At 43.6% G+C, this 18825-nt stretch overlaps 2 protein-coding genes across 14 annotated transcripts in view; one reads left to right on the forward strand and one right to left on the reverse strand.

Annotated features, from left to right (window-relative positions):
• srpk2 (SRSF protein kinase 2) overlaps positions 1-6456 on the reverse strand; it is a 291904-nt gene extending 285448 nt beyond the window's left edge. For 3 of the 8 annotated variants that reach the window (XM_038811607.1, XM_038811608.1, XM_038811602.1), the window contains exons 1-2: positions 6364-6456; positions 6065-6125 (exon numbers count right to left, since the gene is read on the reverse strand). In XM_038811607.1, coding sequence (XP_038667535.1) covers positions 6065-6125; positions 6364-6379 — 77 coding nt within the window. In that variant the 5' untranslated portion in view covers positions 6380-6456. Of the gene's footprint in view, positions 1-6064; positions 6126-6363 lie in introns of those variants that run through there. The other 5 variants (XM_038811605.1, XM_038811603.1, XM_038811609.1 and 2 more) reach the window with 3 other exon arrangements.
• A 3714-nt stretch (positions 6457-10170) lies between these two features.
• The window catches only part of pus7 (pseudouridine synthase 7), a 64596-nt gene continuing 55941 nt past the window's right edge, over positions 10171-18825 (forward strand). For 4 of the 6 annotated variants that reach the window (XM_038811611.1, XM_038811612.1, XM_038811613.1 and 1 more), the window contains exon 1: positions 10171-10296. In XM_038811611.1, the coding sequence (XP_038667539.1) occupies positions 10289-10296 (8 nt within the window). In that variant the 5' untranslated portion in view covers positions 10171-10288. Of the gene's footprint in view, positions 10513-18825 lie in introns of all 6 variants that reach the window. The other 2 variants (XM_038811617.1, XM_038811616.1) reach the window with 2 other exon arrangements.

Raw genomic sequence — 18825 nt, forward strand, 5'->3', positions numbered from 1 at the left:
TTGAAATAACTAGTCAGTTTCACTTCAGTTTTACACAAGGGAATGTTATTCAGGGATTTTGTGTACTTGCCTTCTGAAATAACAATCACTGCTACAGCTGTATTACTGAAGAAAGTAAGGTGTAAATCTCTGACTTGCAATTTACCGAGTGCTGGAATTATATTTTTCATTTGCTATTTTCTTGCTCTCCGAGTGCAACTCTTGATCTTCTGATTGTGTGTGCATTCAATGACTTTCAGACTCCTGAACTAGCTTCACATCTACCACAATTTCATGGCTAAAATCTATTTGCAGCATTACTGTTTCCTCTACTCCTAAATGCTGTCTGAATATGACTGACTATTTACCATGAGCATACCACTCTGACTGGAAACAGGAGCATTTAAATGATTGGTGGTTACCATGGCAATGGTAACATCTGCATTTATGACTGAGACTGTGAACTTGGCTGCCATGCCCTGGATCTTGCTGAAATCCAGTAGTTTGCCGTGTCAGCTCAGGTAAATAACTCCCTTGCAATTTGTAACTTTTGTTCTGCCATTTCCATGGTTGTGCCCTCAGGCCTCCTTCCATGTCACAAGCTTAAGCCTCCTATGAATGTCTCTCTAAAGTTGATTTCTAAGTTTGTGGCATACCCACAATTTAATTTGAGAACGTAATATGCAACAGTCTCACTTGACAATTGCCTCCTTTGACAGAACTCAGTGCAATCTCATTCTTCGGTATGCCATAATACAAGTACAGAATAACCCATACTACTGGTCTTGCAGAAAAAATTAATTAGACACCACCTCAAAAGCATGTGACCCCCATCATGGTGAGGAAGGCATTTACTTTCTCCTCATCCATTTTATTCAATTTCAGTTAAAGTGTAATCTTCATTCATAATTACATCAGTACTCTAAGGTTAAATTCACCCATTTCTTTTTCCAATTACGTAACGTGCTGTCTAGCTTTGTACCCGAATGTGATGTGCGTACACAGAACAATCTTTCAAATCACAAACCTCAAAATCAATTTTAGGAGTTTCAAAAGGTGTCATAATGGTCTTCAATCCTTAACTTCTCAAACAAAGTACAAAAACAAATTCTATCCTGTTCTCCAACACCTTTCTGTTGTGTATTGTACTGAGGAAAGATTAACATGTGGACTCACAGCAGGCAGCTATTACTCAACTAACTTTATTTACACCTCCCCAACAGAGAAGGCAGCAGAGAGGGCAATATAACAAAATGCTTACACCTTGCAATGTACAACAACCCAAAATAAAATTTGTTTAAAAGTAACAACCTAGTAATGTTATGTTTTCAATTTACAAACCCACAACATTTCAGGATTATAGGCTATACATTTGTATCCACAACTATCAAAAAAACATATTTTTAATTTCGAAAGATAAAGAATCTGTCAGACTGGGTACCTATTAGTCACCACAAAAGAAATGCTAGAATAGGCCAAGATGAAGGCCTGTTTTTGTACTTTATTGTACAGCATTCTCTCTCAACACAATCATACAAAACAGGTATTCTACTTCCATATATCAGAACTGTATAGACTTTCTCTTGGCATTAGGGAAGGGTATATTGCTGGAATCACATCATGAATATAACTTTTGAAGGATTACACATGTTCAGTTGTTTTAAATAATTGTTTACAACTAATGAACTGCCGGTGTGCAAGTCTTGCAAATATGCAACTAAAATGTCACCAATTTTCCAAATTCACTCCAGCACAAATGAGAGAGGAAAATAAATCTGCAAAGGCAAACGCTACACCATACTGCAGAGCCACTCGAGATGCATGAGAAGGATAAAAGTGTGAAAAAGTAACCTATAAAAATAATTTTAGAATATCTGGGTTTTCTTTACATAACTGGTTACAGGAGAATTTCTTCATTACCAGAGATATTTTAACTGTGCTTCTACAACTGTATATTTTACATTGGGGGTCAGTTCGCTCAAATGGCTGGACAGCTGGTTCGTGATGTGGAGCAACGTCAACAACATGGATTCAACTCCCACATTGCCCCACCTTCCCTTCCCTACAGTGCCCCTCACCCAAGATGTGGTGACCCTCAGGTTAAATAATTTATAACAAATCTATAAAAGGACATTATGAATCACAGAAAATTCTGTGACACTCAGCAAATCTGCCAGCATATGGACAGAGAAACAAAGTGAACATTTCCAATCAATGACAGCTTGTTAGAACTGGAAATAGTTAGAGATGTAATAGGTTTTAAACAAGTACAGAGACAGGAAAATGTGGCGGCGGGGGGGTGGTGGGGGTGGTGGTGGTGGTGGTGGTGGTGGTGGAGTACAAAAGAAAAGCTCTGATAAGGTGGAAGGATTAAATAACAAAAAGGGATGATGGTGAAAGTCCAAAGATGTGCAGGTTAGGTGGATTGACCATGCTAAATTGCCCCTTAGTGGCCACAGATGTGCAGGTTAGGTGGGGTTACAGGGATAGGATGGGGGATACAGGGATAGGTGGGGTGCTCTTTCAGACGGTCGGTGCAGACACAATGGACCAAATGGCCTCTTCTGCGCTGTTGGGAGTTCTGTGGTTCTAAGGCAAGAAACAAAACAAAAAAGAGACTGTTCGGCCCATTGTGTCTGTGCCAGCCATCAAGCACCTATCAATTCTAATCCCATTTTCTAGCACTTGGCCCAGAGCCTTTTATGCTAAATGTTTCTTAAATGTTCTGAGGGATCCCACCTCTGCCACCCTTTAAGGCAGAGCGTTGCAGATTTCACCACCCTCTGGGTTAAAATGTTTTTCCTCAAATTCCCTCTAAATCGCCTGTCCATTATTTTAAATCGATGCCCTCTGGTTATTGACCATTCAAGGAGGTGAAAAGTTTCTTTATATCTATCTCATCCATGTCCCTCATAATTTTGTACACCTCAATCAGGTCCCCCTTAGCCTGCTCTGTTCTTAGGAGAACAACCCCAGCCTAACCAGTCTCTCTTTATTGCCGAAATGTTCCCAGGGAACATCCTGATGAATCTCTGCTGCGCCCTTTCTAGCGCAATCACATCCTTCCTATGATGTGGCGACTAGAACTGCACACAGTACTCTAGCTGTGACCTAACGAGCGTGTTATACAGCTCATCCATATATACCCTGCTCTTATATTCTATGCCTCAGCTAATAAAGGCAAGTATCCCAAATGCTTATTAACCACCTTTCTGCTCTTATAAGAGAAGGGAATATTGGGGTAATTGAGTATTGGACCAGGTTAGCACGAAAGGAACAGGTCCTTCAGAATGCTCAAGGGTGTGGACCCGCGCAAGATACGTTTAGCGGTAGTATCAGGCAGAAATCGTGGATGAAGAACTGTTGAATGTGAAGATTGATTGGTTGGGCAGCACAGTGGCTAGCACAGCTGCCTAGGGTACTGAGGACCCAGATTCAATCCCGGTCCCGGGTCACTGTTTGTGTGGAGTTTGCAAGTTCTCTCCGTATCTGTGTGGGTTACACCCCCACAACCCAAAGATGTGCAGGTTAGGTGGATTGGCCACACTAAATTGCCTCTTAATTGGAAAAAAAATAATTGGATACTCTAAATTTATTTTTACAAGGGCAAGTTGATCGGATGGAAGGCAGAGAAAAGGGAACCATATCATGGTTTTGAGAGGGAGGGGGAGGGGTGAGAGCAAAAGTGTGGGAAATGGGACATAACTGAGGGCCTGTCAATTACGCAGAGGGATGGGAGAGACAAGAGATAGTGAGAGATGAGAGAGAGAGAAGGGAACAGTGGGGGGTGGATGATGTGAAATTTTAAAATTAATGGTTTCACAGGTATGGCCATCGTTGGCTAGACTGGCATTTATTGCCCATACCTACTTAGGGTGGCACAGTGGTTAGCACTAATGTATCACAGCGCCAGGAGCCCGGGTTCAATTCTGGTTTTGGGTGACAGTCTTGTGTGGAGTCTGCACATTCTCCCAGTGTGTGTGTGGGTTTCCTCCGGGTGCTCTGGTTTCATCTCACAGTCCAAAGATGGGCAGATGGTGGATTGGCAATGTTAAATTGCCCCTTAGTGTCCAGGTTAAGTTACAGGGGTAGGATAGGGTGGGGAAGTGAGTGGGCCTAGATCGAATGTTTGGAGGGTTGGTGCAGACTCGAAGGGCCAAATGGCCTTCTTCTACACTGTAGGGATCCTATGATAATTGCCCTTGAGAAGGTGGTGCCAAGCCACCTTTTTGAACCGTTGCAGTCCATGTGGTGTAGGTTAGTGCACAGAGTTGTTAGTAAAGGAGTGCCAAGATTTTGGTCTAAGAAAACATACAAAATAGGTGGTATTTAGCCCGTCTAGCCTTCTCTGCCATTCAATAAGATCATAAATGATTTGTTTATGTTTCAAGTTCTACATTCCTATTTACCCCTAATAACTCTCGATTCCCTTCCCTAAAAAGAATCTATCTCCGTGAGCTTCTATTTTCTGCAATAACCTTCGATGTGGCACCTTATCAAGTTCCTTCTGCAAATCCAAGTGCAGCACGTCTCTAGGCTCCCTTTTATCAACAGTGCATTTTACACCTTCAAAGAACTCCTGTGAAGATCCAGCAATAGTGAAGGAATGGGAATGTAGTTCCAATCAGGATGGCACGCATCTGCTGCCCTTCTCCTTCTAGGTGGTAGAGGTCACAGGTTTGAAAGGTGCAATCAAAGGAGCCTTGGTGAATTGTTGAAGCACATCTTGTAGATGGTACACACTGCTGTTACTGTGCATTGGTAGTGGAGGAAGTGAATGTTTAAGGTGATATAGTGCCATCCAAGGGGGCTGCTGTGACCAAGATGATGTCAAGCTTGAGTGTTGTTGGAGCTGCATTCTGGTAAGTTGAGACTATTCCATCACACTCCTCTTAACGCGTTTTAATCAACTCACAAGAATATTTTACAGCACCACAATATATATGAGATGGAATTTTAAGCTGCTGAAATGACGACAAAAGCTCACCTCTAAAACGTGAAAACACATACAATATTTCACTCAAAAAAATATGTTCTCGTTGCCACTTTCTAAGCAGTCAGTTCCACAATTCACAAATGCCACAAGTATTGCATAATGTGGGTGTAATGTCAGTCTGTAGTTTAAATATCAAAGGATCAAACATATGCTACTGGCATCAAGTCATATATATGTGACATAATTTTGTCATCACAAGAGTGAAATGCCATCATTAAGGCTTGACAGCCATACAAATAATACTTAATGTTTCCAACAGAATAAGATTACTAGTTTGTGCTGCTTGACCTAATGATGTGGTCAAAGCACAGGTTGGATGAAAAGTTGAAAGGATAAGCAACTGAACAAGCATCAGACACAACCTCATCAGTTACCATAGAACTAAACCAATCTCTTTCGTATACTGAAACAGATATGCTTCCTTTCCGGTAGCTCAGAGGGCAAGTACAATATATGGTGTAGTACAACGCCATATAAATCAGGAAGGTGATAGAACAGTCATTCAAATATTAGCAAAACACGCAATATAATGAAAATTAGTAATAGGAGTCATCATGCTTCTGGGACAAAAAGTCTACCAAGTACCGTCATACCAAAGTGACATTACATGCACATTCCATCTGAACAGTTCACATGCCTCAAAACTATTCGTCAATTAGTTCAAAGAAAACTTCCATTCACACAGAAGAAAATAGACCTCAACCCTGCAGGGTTGGGAGTACATCCTTCAGAAAATAGCTAAACCAAAATTAATCACAAAATTAGATATTCTAAAGTCAACTCCAGCCAAGCACAAATCATCGAAAAATGCTAGCAAAAAGGCCGCCCATGTCTCCTGACAAAATGTTTTAGTGTCAAGCAACATAATAAATCAGCGCGACAGACGCAATGGTGTATAGAACACAAATACCCTCGGAATGCCTTTTAATCATACCAGTCAGTTTTGCAGCATCAGCCAGTGAATAAAGAAAGCCCTTTCTTCCTGCCGAAGACCAGCACCGCCGTTACCAGGTCCACCAGCAGCAGCAGCAGCAGCACCAGGAGCTGCATCAATTTACACAAATACACACCACTCTCTGCACTACTCACTTTTTATGAGCCTTCTCTTTCTTTCCTTTCGGCCTCCTCTTTCGAGCTTGAATGGCCAGGACTGACAAGACAACGAAAACGGATAAACATTAAAATATAGATATATATATGATTTTTTTTTTCCTCTGAAAATCCACCCCTCAACCAACGATCAAAAAAAAAACAACAAAACACGCCCCGGCAATCATATAACACAACGAGGTTTGTTTATTTATTTTTTTTATTCTCAGCGTGTTCACAATACGGAAAGTGATGGGCGCTGAGGTGGATTGTTTTTCCTCCTTTCCTCTCCCCCTCACCTTTCCTGGAACTCATTTTCCAGCCGGGATTGTCCTCGCGGAGCCGCGCGCACGCACGCGCGCGCACACAGACGCAACCGTCAACTTCCCGGCGCTCGAGCGCAGGAAGGCCAGGACCCGGCTGGTGCGCGGCCCACGTCACGCGTCGTGCGCGCGGCAGCCGCCCGAGTTTAAAGGGCCGCGCCAGCCAGATCAGACAGACAGGCGGCAGTGCGGACCCGTCAGTGCAAGCACGGGCGCTGCAGTTTTGGCGCTGTAACCACCTCGCCTTTTCTTTTAAAAAAAAAATGAAACCGGTCTTCAACTTGTTTTCATGTGCATAAGCCCGTCGAAAGGACAAATTAGAACTTCATTCTTGTCACCCAGGTTGTATTCTCTACCACTTTTGGTTTGCAGGATTTTCTACCGCATGCCATTTTTAAAAAAAACTTCACACAAATTAAGGGGTTGGTCTGACTTGGAAAACTCATTGGGCAAACGTTTACTTCTCTTTTCACTGCAGTATTCTATTTACGTAATCTCCTCCAGCCCTACGTCCTTTTAAGGCACCTGCGTTCTTCTAATTCTGGTTTCTTTGAGCATCCCAATTTTAAAAAAAAATTTAGAGTACCCTATTCATTTTTTCTAGTTAAGGGGCAATTTAGCGTGGCCAATCCACCTAGCCTGCACATCTTTGGGTTGTGGGGGAGAAACCCACGCAAACACGGGGAGAATATGCAAACTCCACACGGAAAGTGACCAAGAGACGGGATCAAACCTGGGACCTCGGCGCCTTGAGGAAGCAATGCTAACTGCTGCGCCACCGTGCTGCCCAAGCATCCCAGTGTTAATCACTCCCACCATTGGTGGCCATTCCTTAGTTGCCTAGGCCCTAATCTTAAAATTATCATTAATCTCTAAAATACTCTCTCTACACCTTTCTATTTCACATTCCTCCTCAAAGAGACCCCTTAAAAATGATCTTTTTGTCCAAGCTTTTGGTCAATTGCCCTAATATCTCTTTATGTGGCTCAGTGTCATATTTTGTTTCATAATGTGCCTGTTGAAACACTTGGTGCGTATTATTACTTAAATGGCGCTATATAAATACACATTGCTTTTGTATTGATGTTGCCAGTACAGGTCATAGGAACAGGTGAATGCCATTCAGGCTCTGGAGCCTGCTGTGCAATTCAAGGAGGTTGTGGCTGATCTGTATCAGAACTCCATTTAATTTTCTTGGTTCCATATCTGTTAATACGTGTACCCTTATCACCGTGCATCCCACTTCTATCTTTCCTGCCCTTGAGTGTTTATCTCTAAAACAAAAAAAAGTGCCCAGTGGGCACTGCAGGGGTGGGATTGCTATATTGAACCCTCTTTTCACAGGCCCTGTGATGGTAAATTTCCATTGTACTTTGTTCTTTTTGGGCAGCACCCCTACTAGGAGTAATCCCTTTTAATTTGTCCTTGAGTTTATTTCTGTTATTCTATTATATTGATTGGGCCTGAAGATAAAACATCATTAAAACAGACCATCTGGACGTTACCACATTGTTTGTGGGAGCCACTGCATGCAAATTGCTTGCCACATTTCCTACATTACAACAGTGGCTCTACTTTAACGTACAGCATTTAGGGCCATTCTGCAGTTATAAAAGACTATATATAAAATTCGAGTTGGCCTTTCCATTAATTCCACAACTATGTAAGGCAACTAATAGATTTTCAAAGTTGTCCTTTTGCATTTAAACCATTGCTGTTATTTAATTTGTGTGGAGGAAATGTGCCACTGTTGTGTCCCATGCGTATTGGGTCACACCTTCTTGATGAACACAGGATTGGATTGGATTGGATTTGCTTATTGTCTATTTGTATTGGGGAAAGCGGGCAGCATAATCAGGGATCCCTCCCACCTGGCTTACTCACTTTTCCAACTTCTTCCATCGGGCAGGAGATACAGAAGTCTGAGAACACGCACGAACAGACTCAAAAACAGCTTCTTCCCCACTGTCACCAGACTCCTAAATGACCCTCTTATTGACTGACCTCATTAATACTACACCCTGTATGCTTCAACCGATGCCAATGCTTATGTAGTTACATTGTATATCTTGTGTTGCCCTATTATGTATTCTCATGTATTTTCTTGAATTTTGTTTAATTCCCTTTTCTTCCATGTACTGAATGACCTGTTGAGCTGCTTGCAGAAAAATACTTTTCACTGTACCTCGGTACACGTGACAATAAACAAATCCAATCCAATCCAATCCAATCATGCGTACCGAGGTACAGTGAAAAGTATTTTTCTGCGAGCAGCTCAACAGATCATTAAGTACATGGGAAGAAAAGGGAATAAAAGAAAATACATAATAGGGCAACACAAGGTATACAATGTTACTACATAAGCACCGGCATCAGATGAAACATACAGGGTGTAGTGTTAATGAGGTCAGTCCGTAGGAAGGTCATTTAGGAGTCTGATAACAGCGGGGAAGAAGCTGTTTTTGAGTCTGTTCATTTGTGTTCTCAGACTTCTGTATCTCCTGCCCGATGGAAGAAGTTGGAACAGTGAGTAAGCAGGGTGGGAGGGGTCTTTGATTATGCTGCCCGCTTTCCCCAAGCAGCGGGAGGTGTAGATGGAGTCGATGGATGGGAGGTAGGTTCGTGTGATGGACTCGGTGGTGTTCACGACTCTCTGAAGTTACTTGCGGTCCTGGGCCAAGCAGTTGCCATACCAGGCTGTGATGCAGCCAGATAAGATGCTTTCTATGGTGCATCTGTAAAAGTTGGTAAGGGTTAATGTGGACATGCCGAATTTCCTTAGTTTCCTGAGGAAGTATAGGTGCTGTTGTGCTTTCTTGGTGGTAGCATCGACGCGGGTGGACCAGGATAGATTTTTGGAGATGTGCACCCCTAGGAATTTGAAACTGCTAACCATCAGTTATGATGACACAGTTGGGTGCACGTGGCCTAGTGGTTAGCACTGCAGCCTATGGCGCTGAGGACCAAGGTTCGAATCCCGGCCCCAGGTCACTGTCCGTGCGGAGTTTGCACATTCTCCCCGTGTCTGCGTGGGTTTCGACCCCACAACCCAAAGATGTACAGGGTAGGTGGAGTAACCACTCTAAATTACCCCTTAATTGGAAAAAAAATTGGGTACTCTAAAATTTAAACAAAAATTATGGCACAGGTGATCATTTCAATGAGATCTTAACCTGTACCCACCCCCTCCCCCTCCCCAAATCTCCCAAAGTATTTAAGGCTCCTCCAACCGTTTTTCATCTCACCCCATCAAGATATTCTAATCCCTTTCTGCCCCATGCGTTGAGCTAGCTTCCCCTTTAATGCATTTATCTATCTATCTATATATATATATAGATAAGTATATATACTGTTGACCGAAAAACGATGTTGGAATTCAGTCTCTGGAAGAACAATTGTCGCGGCCAACGGTTTTGCAATCAACCGGATTTGCTGTTTTCAGAAAACGTGCCTTTATTTTTGGCAATAGATAACTGGCCAGGTTGCCAACTCCACGACCACTTCCTTCCTTCCGCTTTGCTGGGCAACAGGAGCAGAACGTGTTACGTAATAAACATCGATTGGCGCGTCATGCCGTCGGTCCTCCCATGGATTAAACAATCAGCCTGCAGGAAGCGGGCGGAGCCCGGTAGTGGGCGGAGCCCGGTGGCAGGAAGTGGGCGGAGCCCGGTGGGAGGAAGTGGGCGGAGCCCGGTGGGAGGAAGTGGGCGGAGCCCGGTGGGAGGAAGTGGGCGGGGCCCGGTGGGAGGAAGTGGGCGGGGCCCGGTGGCAGGAAGTGGGCGGGCCCGGTGGCAGGAAGTGGGCGGGGCCCGGTGGCAGGAAGTGGGCGGGGAAGGCAGTCGGAGTTGTCTGGAAAGGTCCACGTGTTTCTGTGTGTATCTTGGGTGGCGGGTCCTGGTGGATGCTGCGGTGAGTGATGTGAGAAGTATCCTGTCTTTCACCCCATTTACCGCGGCATGTAAAGCGCCGGATTCCCGAGTAAGTGCAGCGGCGTGACGCTGTCATTAGAGAACACTCAGTGCGACATCATGCGAGGAGCAGAGGCCCTGTTTTAATGTGCCGTGTTTTGCAGCCTGCGTCCTCTTGAGGGGGTGAAAGGCTTGAATGAAAACATTGTCAGAAGAGGCAAGTTGGGCTGTGAATAGGATAACAGCTATTGCTTATGATTTATAAATCTATAAGCCACCTTATGGCTATCAGCAAAAATAAGCAAATATAAGATATTGCACTATATTACTGACCAGAAGAGTGCCAGTTTGGGTGATCAGGGAAGGGACCCAGCACAGCTGGATTCGAAATCGAGATCATCCGAAAAAAAACCAATAGATGAGCAGTAGCTGGTCCTCAAGGTGGAGGTGACTCTTTGGCTTTTCACAGTAACTTCATTTGAAGCCTACTCGTGACAATAAGCGATTTTCATTTTCATATGGACCAAGCATTGTTCCATACGGAAGAAAACAGGCCATTAAAAGCTGGAGCTTTCTGGATGACAAAGGAAATCAGGTTAATGACTGATATCAGCTGCAGAATATAGGGATTAACTGAAGTATATAAGAAGAGCAAAGAGAAGGAATGAGACATGTTTAGTGGGTAACACAAAACGATCCAAAAATCCCCTGTAAAACAGGCTTTTATAAAGGAGATTTTCCCAATGTTACCCCCTTCTTTACTGGAGGAAGTGTTGGTGGTGTAAGGGATTGGAGGGGGAGTTGCCTCTGCTATTTATAGAAAGATTATGGAAACAGGATCAGAATCCCTGAAATAGGGAAGAACCAAATGGAAGGGGGAATTGGGAGAGAAGATGGAACAAGGGCTTTTGTATGAAACGTTACGGCTGAAAAATGCATCGAGCTCGTGAGCACGATTGGTACGAATACAATTGAAGGTAGTTCACAACACATTTTGGTGAGGTTGAGAATGAGCCGCATGTTTGAAGGGACTGAGGACATTGGTGACAGATGCGGGAGGGGGCTGGCCAATCCTGCACACCTATTTTGGTTGTGCATGAAACGGAGGAAATTCTGGAACACCACCTTTAGCACCATGTCAGCAGTGTTACAGTTGGACCGAGAACCCAGTCCCCTGGGAGCCATATTCAGGGTGTTGGACTTGCCAGAGCTCCAGGCAGGGGCAGATGTCTTAGCCTTTGCCTCGCTGATGGCGAGGTGGCGGATCCTATTGGGTTGGAGGTCAGTTTCTCCACCCTCTGCCTCAATATGGCTGGGAGGTTTAATCGAGTTGAAATTAATTGAAGAGGGAATGAGGAAGGGTTTCATAAAAGATAGCATCCGTTCATAGCTCACTTTAAGGAATTAACCTAATCAGCAGGTAAAAGCTGGGGGTAAGTTAATTAATTTTTTTTGAGTTGAGGAAGGGATTGTTAAATATTTGTTAAATATGTGTAATGTAATTTATGTCCATTTTTGAAAATGTTAATATTTATTTAAAACAATCCTCTGTAAAAGTGTAAAAGGAATTCTGTAACTTATTAGCGACAAATGGAAATGATGCTTTGGGGGCAGAGTGTATGCCTAATGTACTGAATGAGTACGCTGTAAAAGTCTTCATGATAATGGGATGAAATTAATGTTGCAGTAGACAAGGGGAAGTAAAGATATTAGATAAGATATAAGAAAGAGGTACTAAGTCAGTTGGCATCATATTTAAAAATTAACAAGTTACCTGCTCCGTTGTATCCTAGATTACCAAGGAAAGCTGGAGTAAAGATAGTAGGACCTCTGATCACAATTTTTCCATTTCTGTTGGAATTCTGAGCGCTTCCAGAGAACTGACTGATTGTAAATGTTATACACCTGCTCAAAAAAGAGAAGGGGGATAATGCAGGCCAATCAATCTAATGTCAATGCTAGGAAAGCTATTAGAGACAGTTTTCAACTAGAAAATTAAATTTTTGGAGCATTATGAATTAATAAGACTTTGCCAGCATACATTTGTTATGAAGGCAAATTATGTATGATGAATATAATTGATATATTTGCAGTAACAGGTTTGAGGAAGGTAGCAGGTATATATGGACCTTCAGAAAGCATTTGATTAATAATCTTTATTGTAACAAGTAGGCTTACATTAACACTGCAATGAAGTTACTCTGAAAAGTAAATAAATGTCACATAGCAGACTTCTTAGTAAAATAGAATCAAGTGATAATTCATGAAGGTTGGTAACTTGGATGTTGTGATGAATGTAGGAATTTCAGGTATATATTGAATTATATATAGCTGGTGCAGCAATGGTTAAAATCCGGATTAGTGTGTGTATGGGATTGCTGCAGTAATATTTGTTAAAATCCTGGTTTAAAAGGTAGACACTCTGGCTACAGAAGTGGTAATTAAAACATCGTAAAAGAAAGGAATCCTTATTCATTTGAACCATGTATATTGTTTACTGGAATCGGGGTAATGGAGTTTTGTTTATAGAAAGAAGATTCCCTGGGGAGTAGATAATTAGAGACCTTGCGTTTAGCCTTAGTAAGATGGCCATAACCCAGTTAGTGGTACAGAGATAATGTAGTTAATGAGAGGAGCCAGGGGCTGAAGCATTCAGATATTGAGTTTTCAGTTAAAGAACCGGCTGTGAACAGGAGCTTTTTGCCAAATGTTGGGAGTTAATGAGTAGTACGACACAGGCAAAAATCTGCAGGCTATATCATAAAGGTTCTCTCTCGCTCTCTCTCTAAAAGCAGTTCATCCAAGACCATTTCTATGCAGCAAGTATTCCTGGGTTTCCTAACAATTATAATAAAGTTTGTTTAAGTATACAATATCCCTATTTGTGCATGGAGACACTCCAGGAACGAAGTATCCTTTCCTGATAGTCTTACAAATTAAAGAAAATATTAGGGTTTTTGTCCGGTATCATAGGAAATGTTGTGCTCTGGTCCAGGTTATATGCAATTGCATGAAGAACAGGAGCCAGATAGTGAGTAATGGTGAATTAATGTTTTTCTGACTGAAGAAAAAGAGGTAGTGCTGTCCTTCAGAGGTCTGTAGAGAGATCATTCTTGTTGACCAGAATTTGGGTATACAATTTTGAAGTTAACGGATGATACAAAACTTGGCAATTAGCAAATATTGAATATAAGAACTAGGAGCAGGAGTAGGCCATCTGGCCCCTCGAGCCTGCTCTGCCATTCAATGAGATCGTGGCTGATCTTTTGTGGACTCGGCTCCACTTTCCTGCCCGAACACCATAACCCTTAATCCCTTTATTCTTCAAAAACTATCTATCTTTATCTTAAAAACATTTAATGAAGAAGCCTCAACTGCTTCACTGGGCAAGGAATCCCGTAGATTCACAACCCTTTGGGCGAATAAGTTCCTCCTAAACTCAGTCCTAAAGCTACTTCCCTTTATTTTGAGGCTATGCCCCCTAGTTCTGCTTTCACCCGCCAGTGGAAACAACCTCCCCGCATCTATCCTATCTATTCCCATCATAATTTTATATGTTTCTATAAGATCCCCCCCCACATCCTTCTAAATTCCAACGAGTACAGTCCCAGTCTACTCAACCTGTCATCGTAATCCAACCCCTTCAGCTCTGGCATTAACCTAGTGAATCTCCTCTGCACACCCTCCAGCAGTATGTCCTTTCTCAGATAAGGAGACCAAAACTGAACACAATACTCCAGGTGTAGCCTCACTAACACCTTATACAATTGCAGCATAACCTCTAGTCTTAAATGAAGGACAAAACTCCATTTACTTTCTTAATCACCTGTTGCACCTGTAAACCAACCTTTTGCGACTCATGCACTAGCACACCCAGGTCTTTCTGCACAGCAGCATGTTTTAATATTTTATCGTTTAAATGATAATCCCTTTTGCTGTTATTCCTACCAAAATGGATAACCTCATATTTGTCAACATTGTATTCCATCTGCCAGATCCTAGCCCATTACTTAAGCTATCCAAATCCCTCTGCAGACTTCCGGTGTTGCCAATAATAATGTTGGTGAACCACAAGCCTTCCCTAATATCGATCAAATGACCACACAACCAGTTAGTTAGTTCAAAAGATGGTTTATTTACATACACAAGAGTTATCTCAACATGCAAACACGATATCTACTGCGAGTTAAACTACACCTATCAGCTACAATAACCTATACTTAACTTCAGGGCGACTGGCACTGTGCAAATGGATAAAGGCCTTTATCTGGATTTCACTTGGCTGGTTCAAAGAAAGTGGCTCTGTCTCTGCTGGGCTCATCCGGCAGGTAGCGATTGTTGGTCTTGAACTTGGCTGGCTGTTCCTGCTGCAATTGAGTGGCACAGGCCGGATCCAGAAGAGACAGAACACATGGCTGTGTCCTCTTTTATCCCTCTGGGATTTCGCGCTCTTTGGGGTGGCCATTAATCTTGGACCCAATAGTTCGACAGGGCTCTGATCATTGTCTTCTATTTCGGCCAATAAAGGGGCTGGTGCCTTGGTGACTGGGCGGGTCCTTAGCGGTCAATGACCTTGGCAGTTGGGCTTTCTGAGTAAGGGGAATGGTGCCGATCAGTCTGTGACTGTACCGGTTGCTTGATTGGTTTCTATTGTCCTGGGAAAATGGGCCATTAAAATGCAAACGAGCGGGGGTTTCGATCAGGTCTGGTTATCTGTGTTTCAGATACACATAGGCTGTGTATCTGTCTGAGTCCTGGGTTGGCCATAATTCCCATGGTCCTTTGCAGGTGGCCATCTTAGATGGTTACACCTGTATCCTCTGCACTTTTTGCTTTATCACTCATCTTAGTGTCGTCTGCAAACTTGGACACATTGCACTTGGCCCCCAACTCCAAATCGTCTATGTAAATTGTGAACAATTATGGGCCCAACTGTGATCCCAGAGGGACACCACTAGCTACTGATTGCCTACCAGAGAAACACCCATTCATCCCCACTCTTTGCATTTTATTAATTAACCAATCCTCTATCCATGCTACTACTTTACCCTTAATGCCATGCATCTTTATCTTATGAAGCAACCTTTTGTGTGGCACCTTGTCAAAAGCTTTCTGGAAATCCAGATATACCACATCCATTGGCTCCCCGTTATCTTTCGCACTGGTAATGTCCTCAAAAAATTCCACTAAATTAGTTAGGCACGACCTGCCCTTTATGAACCCGTGCTGCGTCTGCCCAATGGGACAATTTCCATCCAGATGCCTCGCTATTTCTTCCTTGATGATAGACTCCAGCATCTTCCCTACTACCGAAGATAAGCTAACTGGCCTATAATTACCCGCTTTCTGCCTACCTCTTTTTTTTAAAACAGTGGTGTCACGTTTGCTAATTTCCAATCCGCCGGGACCACCCCAGAGACTAGTGAATTTTGGTAAATTATCCCTAGTGCATTTGCAATTTCCTTAGCCATCTCTTTTAGCACTCTGGGGTGCATTCCATCAGGGCCAGGAGACTTGTCTACCTTTAGCCCCATTAGCTTGCCCATCACTACCTCCTATGTGATAACAATCATTTCAAGGTCCTCACCTGTCATAGCCTCATTTCCATCAGTTACTGGCATGTTATTTGTGTCTTCCACTGACCGACCCAAAAAACCTGTTCAGTTCCTCGGGTATTTCCTCATCTTCCATTGTTAAATCTCCCTTCTCATCCTCTCAAGGACCAATATTTATCTTAACCGCTCCTTTTTGCTTTATATATTTGTAGAACCTTTTACTATCTGTACTTACTCTTCTTTATAGCTTTTTTTAGTAGCTTTCTGTTGCCCCCTAAAAATTTCCAAGTTCTCTAGTCTCCCATTAATCTTTGCCACTTTGTATGCTTTTTCCTTCAATTTGATACTCTCCCTTGTTTCCTTAGATATCCACGGTCGATTTTCCCTCTTTCTACCTTCCTTCCTTTTTCTTGGTCTAAACCTTTGCTCAGCACTGTGAAAAATCGCTTGGAAGGTTCTCCACTGTTCCTCAACTGTTTCACCATAAAGTCTTTGCTCCCAGTCTACCTTAGCTAGCTCTTCTCTCATCCCATTGTAAGCTCCTTTGTTTCAGCACAAAACACTAGTGTTTGATTTTACCTTCTCACCCTCCATCTGTATTTTAAATTCCACCATATTGTGATCGCTCCTTCTGAGAGGATCCCTAACCATGAGATCATGAATCAATCCTGTCTCATTTCACAGGACCAGATCTAGGACCGCTTGTTCCCTCGTAGGTTCCATTACATACTGTTCTTGGAAACAATCGCGGATACACTCTATAAACTCCTCCTCAAGGCTGCCTTGACCGATCTGGTTAAACCAATCGACATGTAGATTAAAATCCCCCATGATCACTGCTGTACCATTTCTACGTGCATCAGTTATTTCTTTGTTTATTGCTTGCCCCACCAAATTGTTACTATTTGGTGGCCTATAGTCTACTCCTATCAGTGACTTTTTTTTTTTTAAATAATTTTTATTGGAATTTTTTACAGAAAATATAACAAAAAGTATAGCAAAAAGCAGTAATATGCAACTAACAGCCCCATAACACCCACAATTCCCCCCATACCGTAACATCACATGTATCACATTCCCCCACCCCCCCCCCAAACAAGAGAACTTAACCATAAATTAAAATTAGATAAATCAAATTTAAATAAAATAAGCCAACATAATCAACGTCCCCCCACCCCCCCGGGTTGCTGCTGCTACTGTCCCAGTACCCTATCGTTGAGCCCGAAAGTCGAGGAAAGGTTGCCACCGTTTAAAGAACCCTTGCACCGATCCTCTCAGGGTGAATTTAACCTTCTCAAGCTTAATGAAGCCCGCCATGTCATTGATCCAGGTCTCCACGCTTGGGGGCCTCGCGTCCTTCCACTGTAGCAAGATCCTTCGCCGGGCTACTAGGGACGCAAAGGCCAGCACACCGGCCTCTTTCGCCTCCTGCACTCCCGGCTCTACCCCAACCCCAAAGATCGCGAGTCCCCATCCTTTTTTTTTTTTTTTTTTTTTTAAAATTTAGATTACCCAATTATTTTTTCCAATTAAGGGGCAATTTAGCGTGGCCAATCCACCTACTCTGCACATTTTTGGGTTGTGGGGACGAAACCCACGCAGACACGGGGAGAATGTGCAAACTCCACACGGACAGTGACCCAGAGCCGGGATCGAACCTGGGACCTCAGCGCCGTGAGGCGGTTGTGCTAACCACTAGGCCACCGTGCTGCCCTCGAGTCCCCATCCTGGCTTGACCCTGGATCCCACCACCCTTGACACCGTCCTCGCCACCCCCTTCCAGAACTCCTCCAATGCCGGGCATGCCCAGAACATATGGGCATGGTTCGCTGGACTCCCCGAGCACCTGGCACACCTATCTTCACCCCCAAAGAACCTACTCATCCTCGTCCCAGTCATGTGGGCCCTATGCAGCACCTTGAATTGGATGAGGCTAAGCTGCGCACACGAGGAGGAAGAATTTACCCTCTCCAGGGCATCAGCCCATGTCCCGTCTTCGATCTGTTCCCCCAGTTCCCCCTCCCACTTCGTTTTCAGCTCCTCTACTGACGCCTCTTCCTTCTCCTGCATCAGCTTGTAGATATCGGATATCTTCCCCTCCCCGACCCAGACCGCCGAGAGCACCCTGTCACTCACCCCCTTCGCGGGGAGCGCAGGGAATCCCTCCACCTGCCGTCTAGCAAATGCCTTTACCTGCAGATATCTAAACATGTTTCCCGGTGGGAGCCCAAATTTCTCCTCCAACTCCCCCAGGCTCGCAAACCTTCCGTCGATAAACAGGTCCTTCAGCTGTCTAATGCCCGCTCTATACCATCCCCGAAATCCCCCATCCATGTTCCCCGGGACGAACCTATGGTTCCCCCTTAACGGAGCCTCCATCGAGCCCCCCACTTCGCCCCTATGTCGCCTCCACTGCCCCCAAATCTTGAGGGTAGCCGCCACCACCGGACTCATGGTATACCTTGTGGGAGGGAGCGGCCACGGCGCCGTTACCATCAGTGACTTTTTTGATTACCATTCCTGATTTCCACCCAAATGGATTCAACCGTATCCTCCATAGCACCGATGTCATCCCTTACTATTTCCCGGATGTCATCCTTAAGTAACAGAGCTACAGCACCTCCCTTACCATCCACTCTGCCTTCCGACTAGCTTGATACCCTTGTATATTAACTCCCAGTTGTGACCATCTTTTAACCATGTTTCAGTAATGACCACTAAATCATAGTCATTCACGATGATTTGCGCCGTCAACTCATTTACCTTATTCCGAATACTACGAGCATTCAGGTAAAGTACCCTTATGTTGGCTTTTATACGTCTGTTTTGAATCTTAACACCTTGATCAATAACCTCTCAACAGGTGATTAAGAAAGCGAATGGAATTTTGTCCTTCATTGCTAGAGGGATGGAGTTTAAGACTAGGGAGGTTATGCTGCAATTGTATAAGGTGTTAGTGCGGCCACACCTGGAGT

This window comes from Scyliorhinus canicula, chromosome 11, assembly GCF_902713615.1.
Source record: "Scyliorhinus canicula chromosome 11, sScyCan1.1, whole genome shotgun sequence".
In the NCBI taxonomy this organism is placed as follows: domain Eukaryota; kingdom Metazoa; phylum Chordata; class Chondrichthyes; order Carcharhiniformes; family Scyliorhinidae; genus Scyliorhinus; species Scyliorhinus canicula.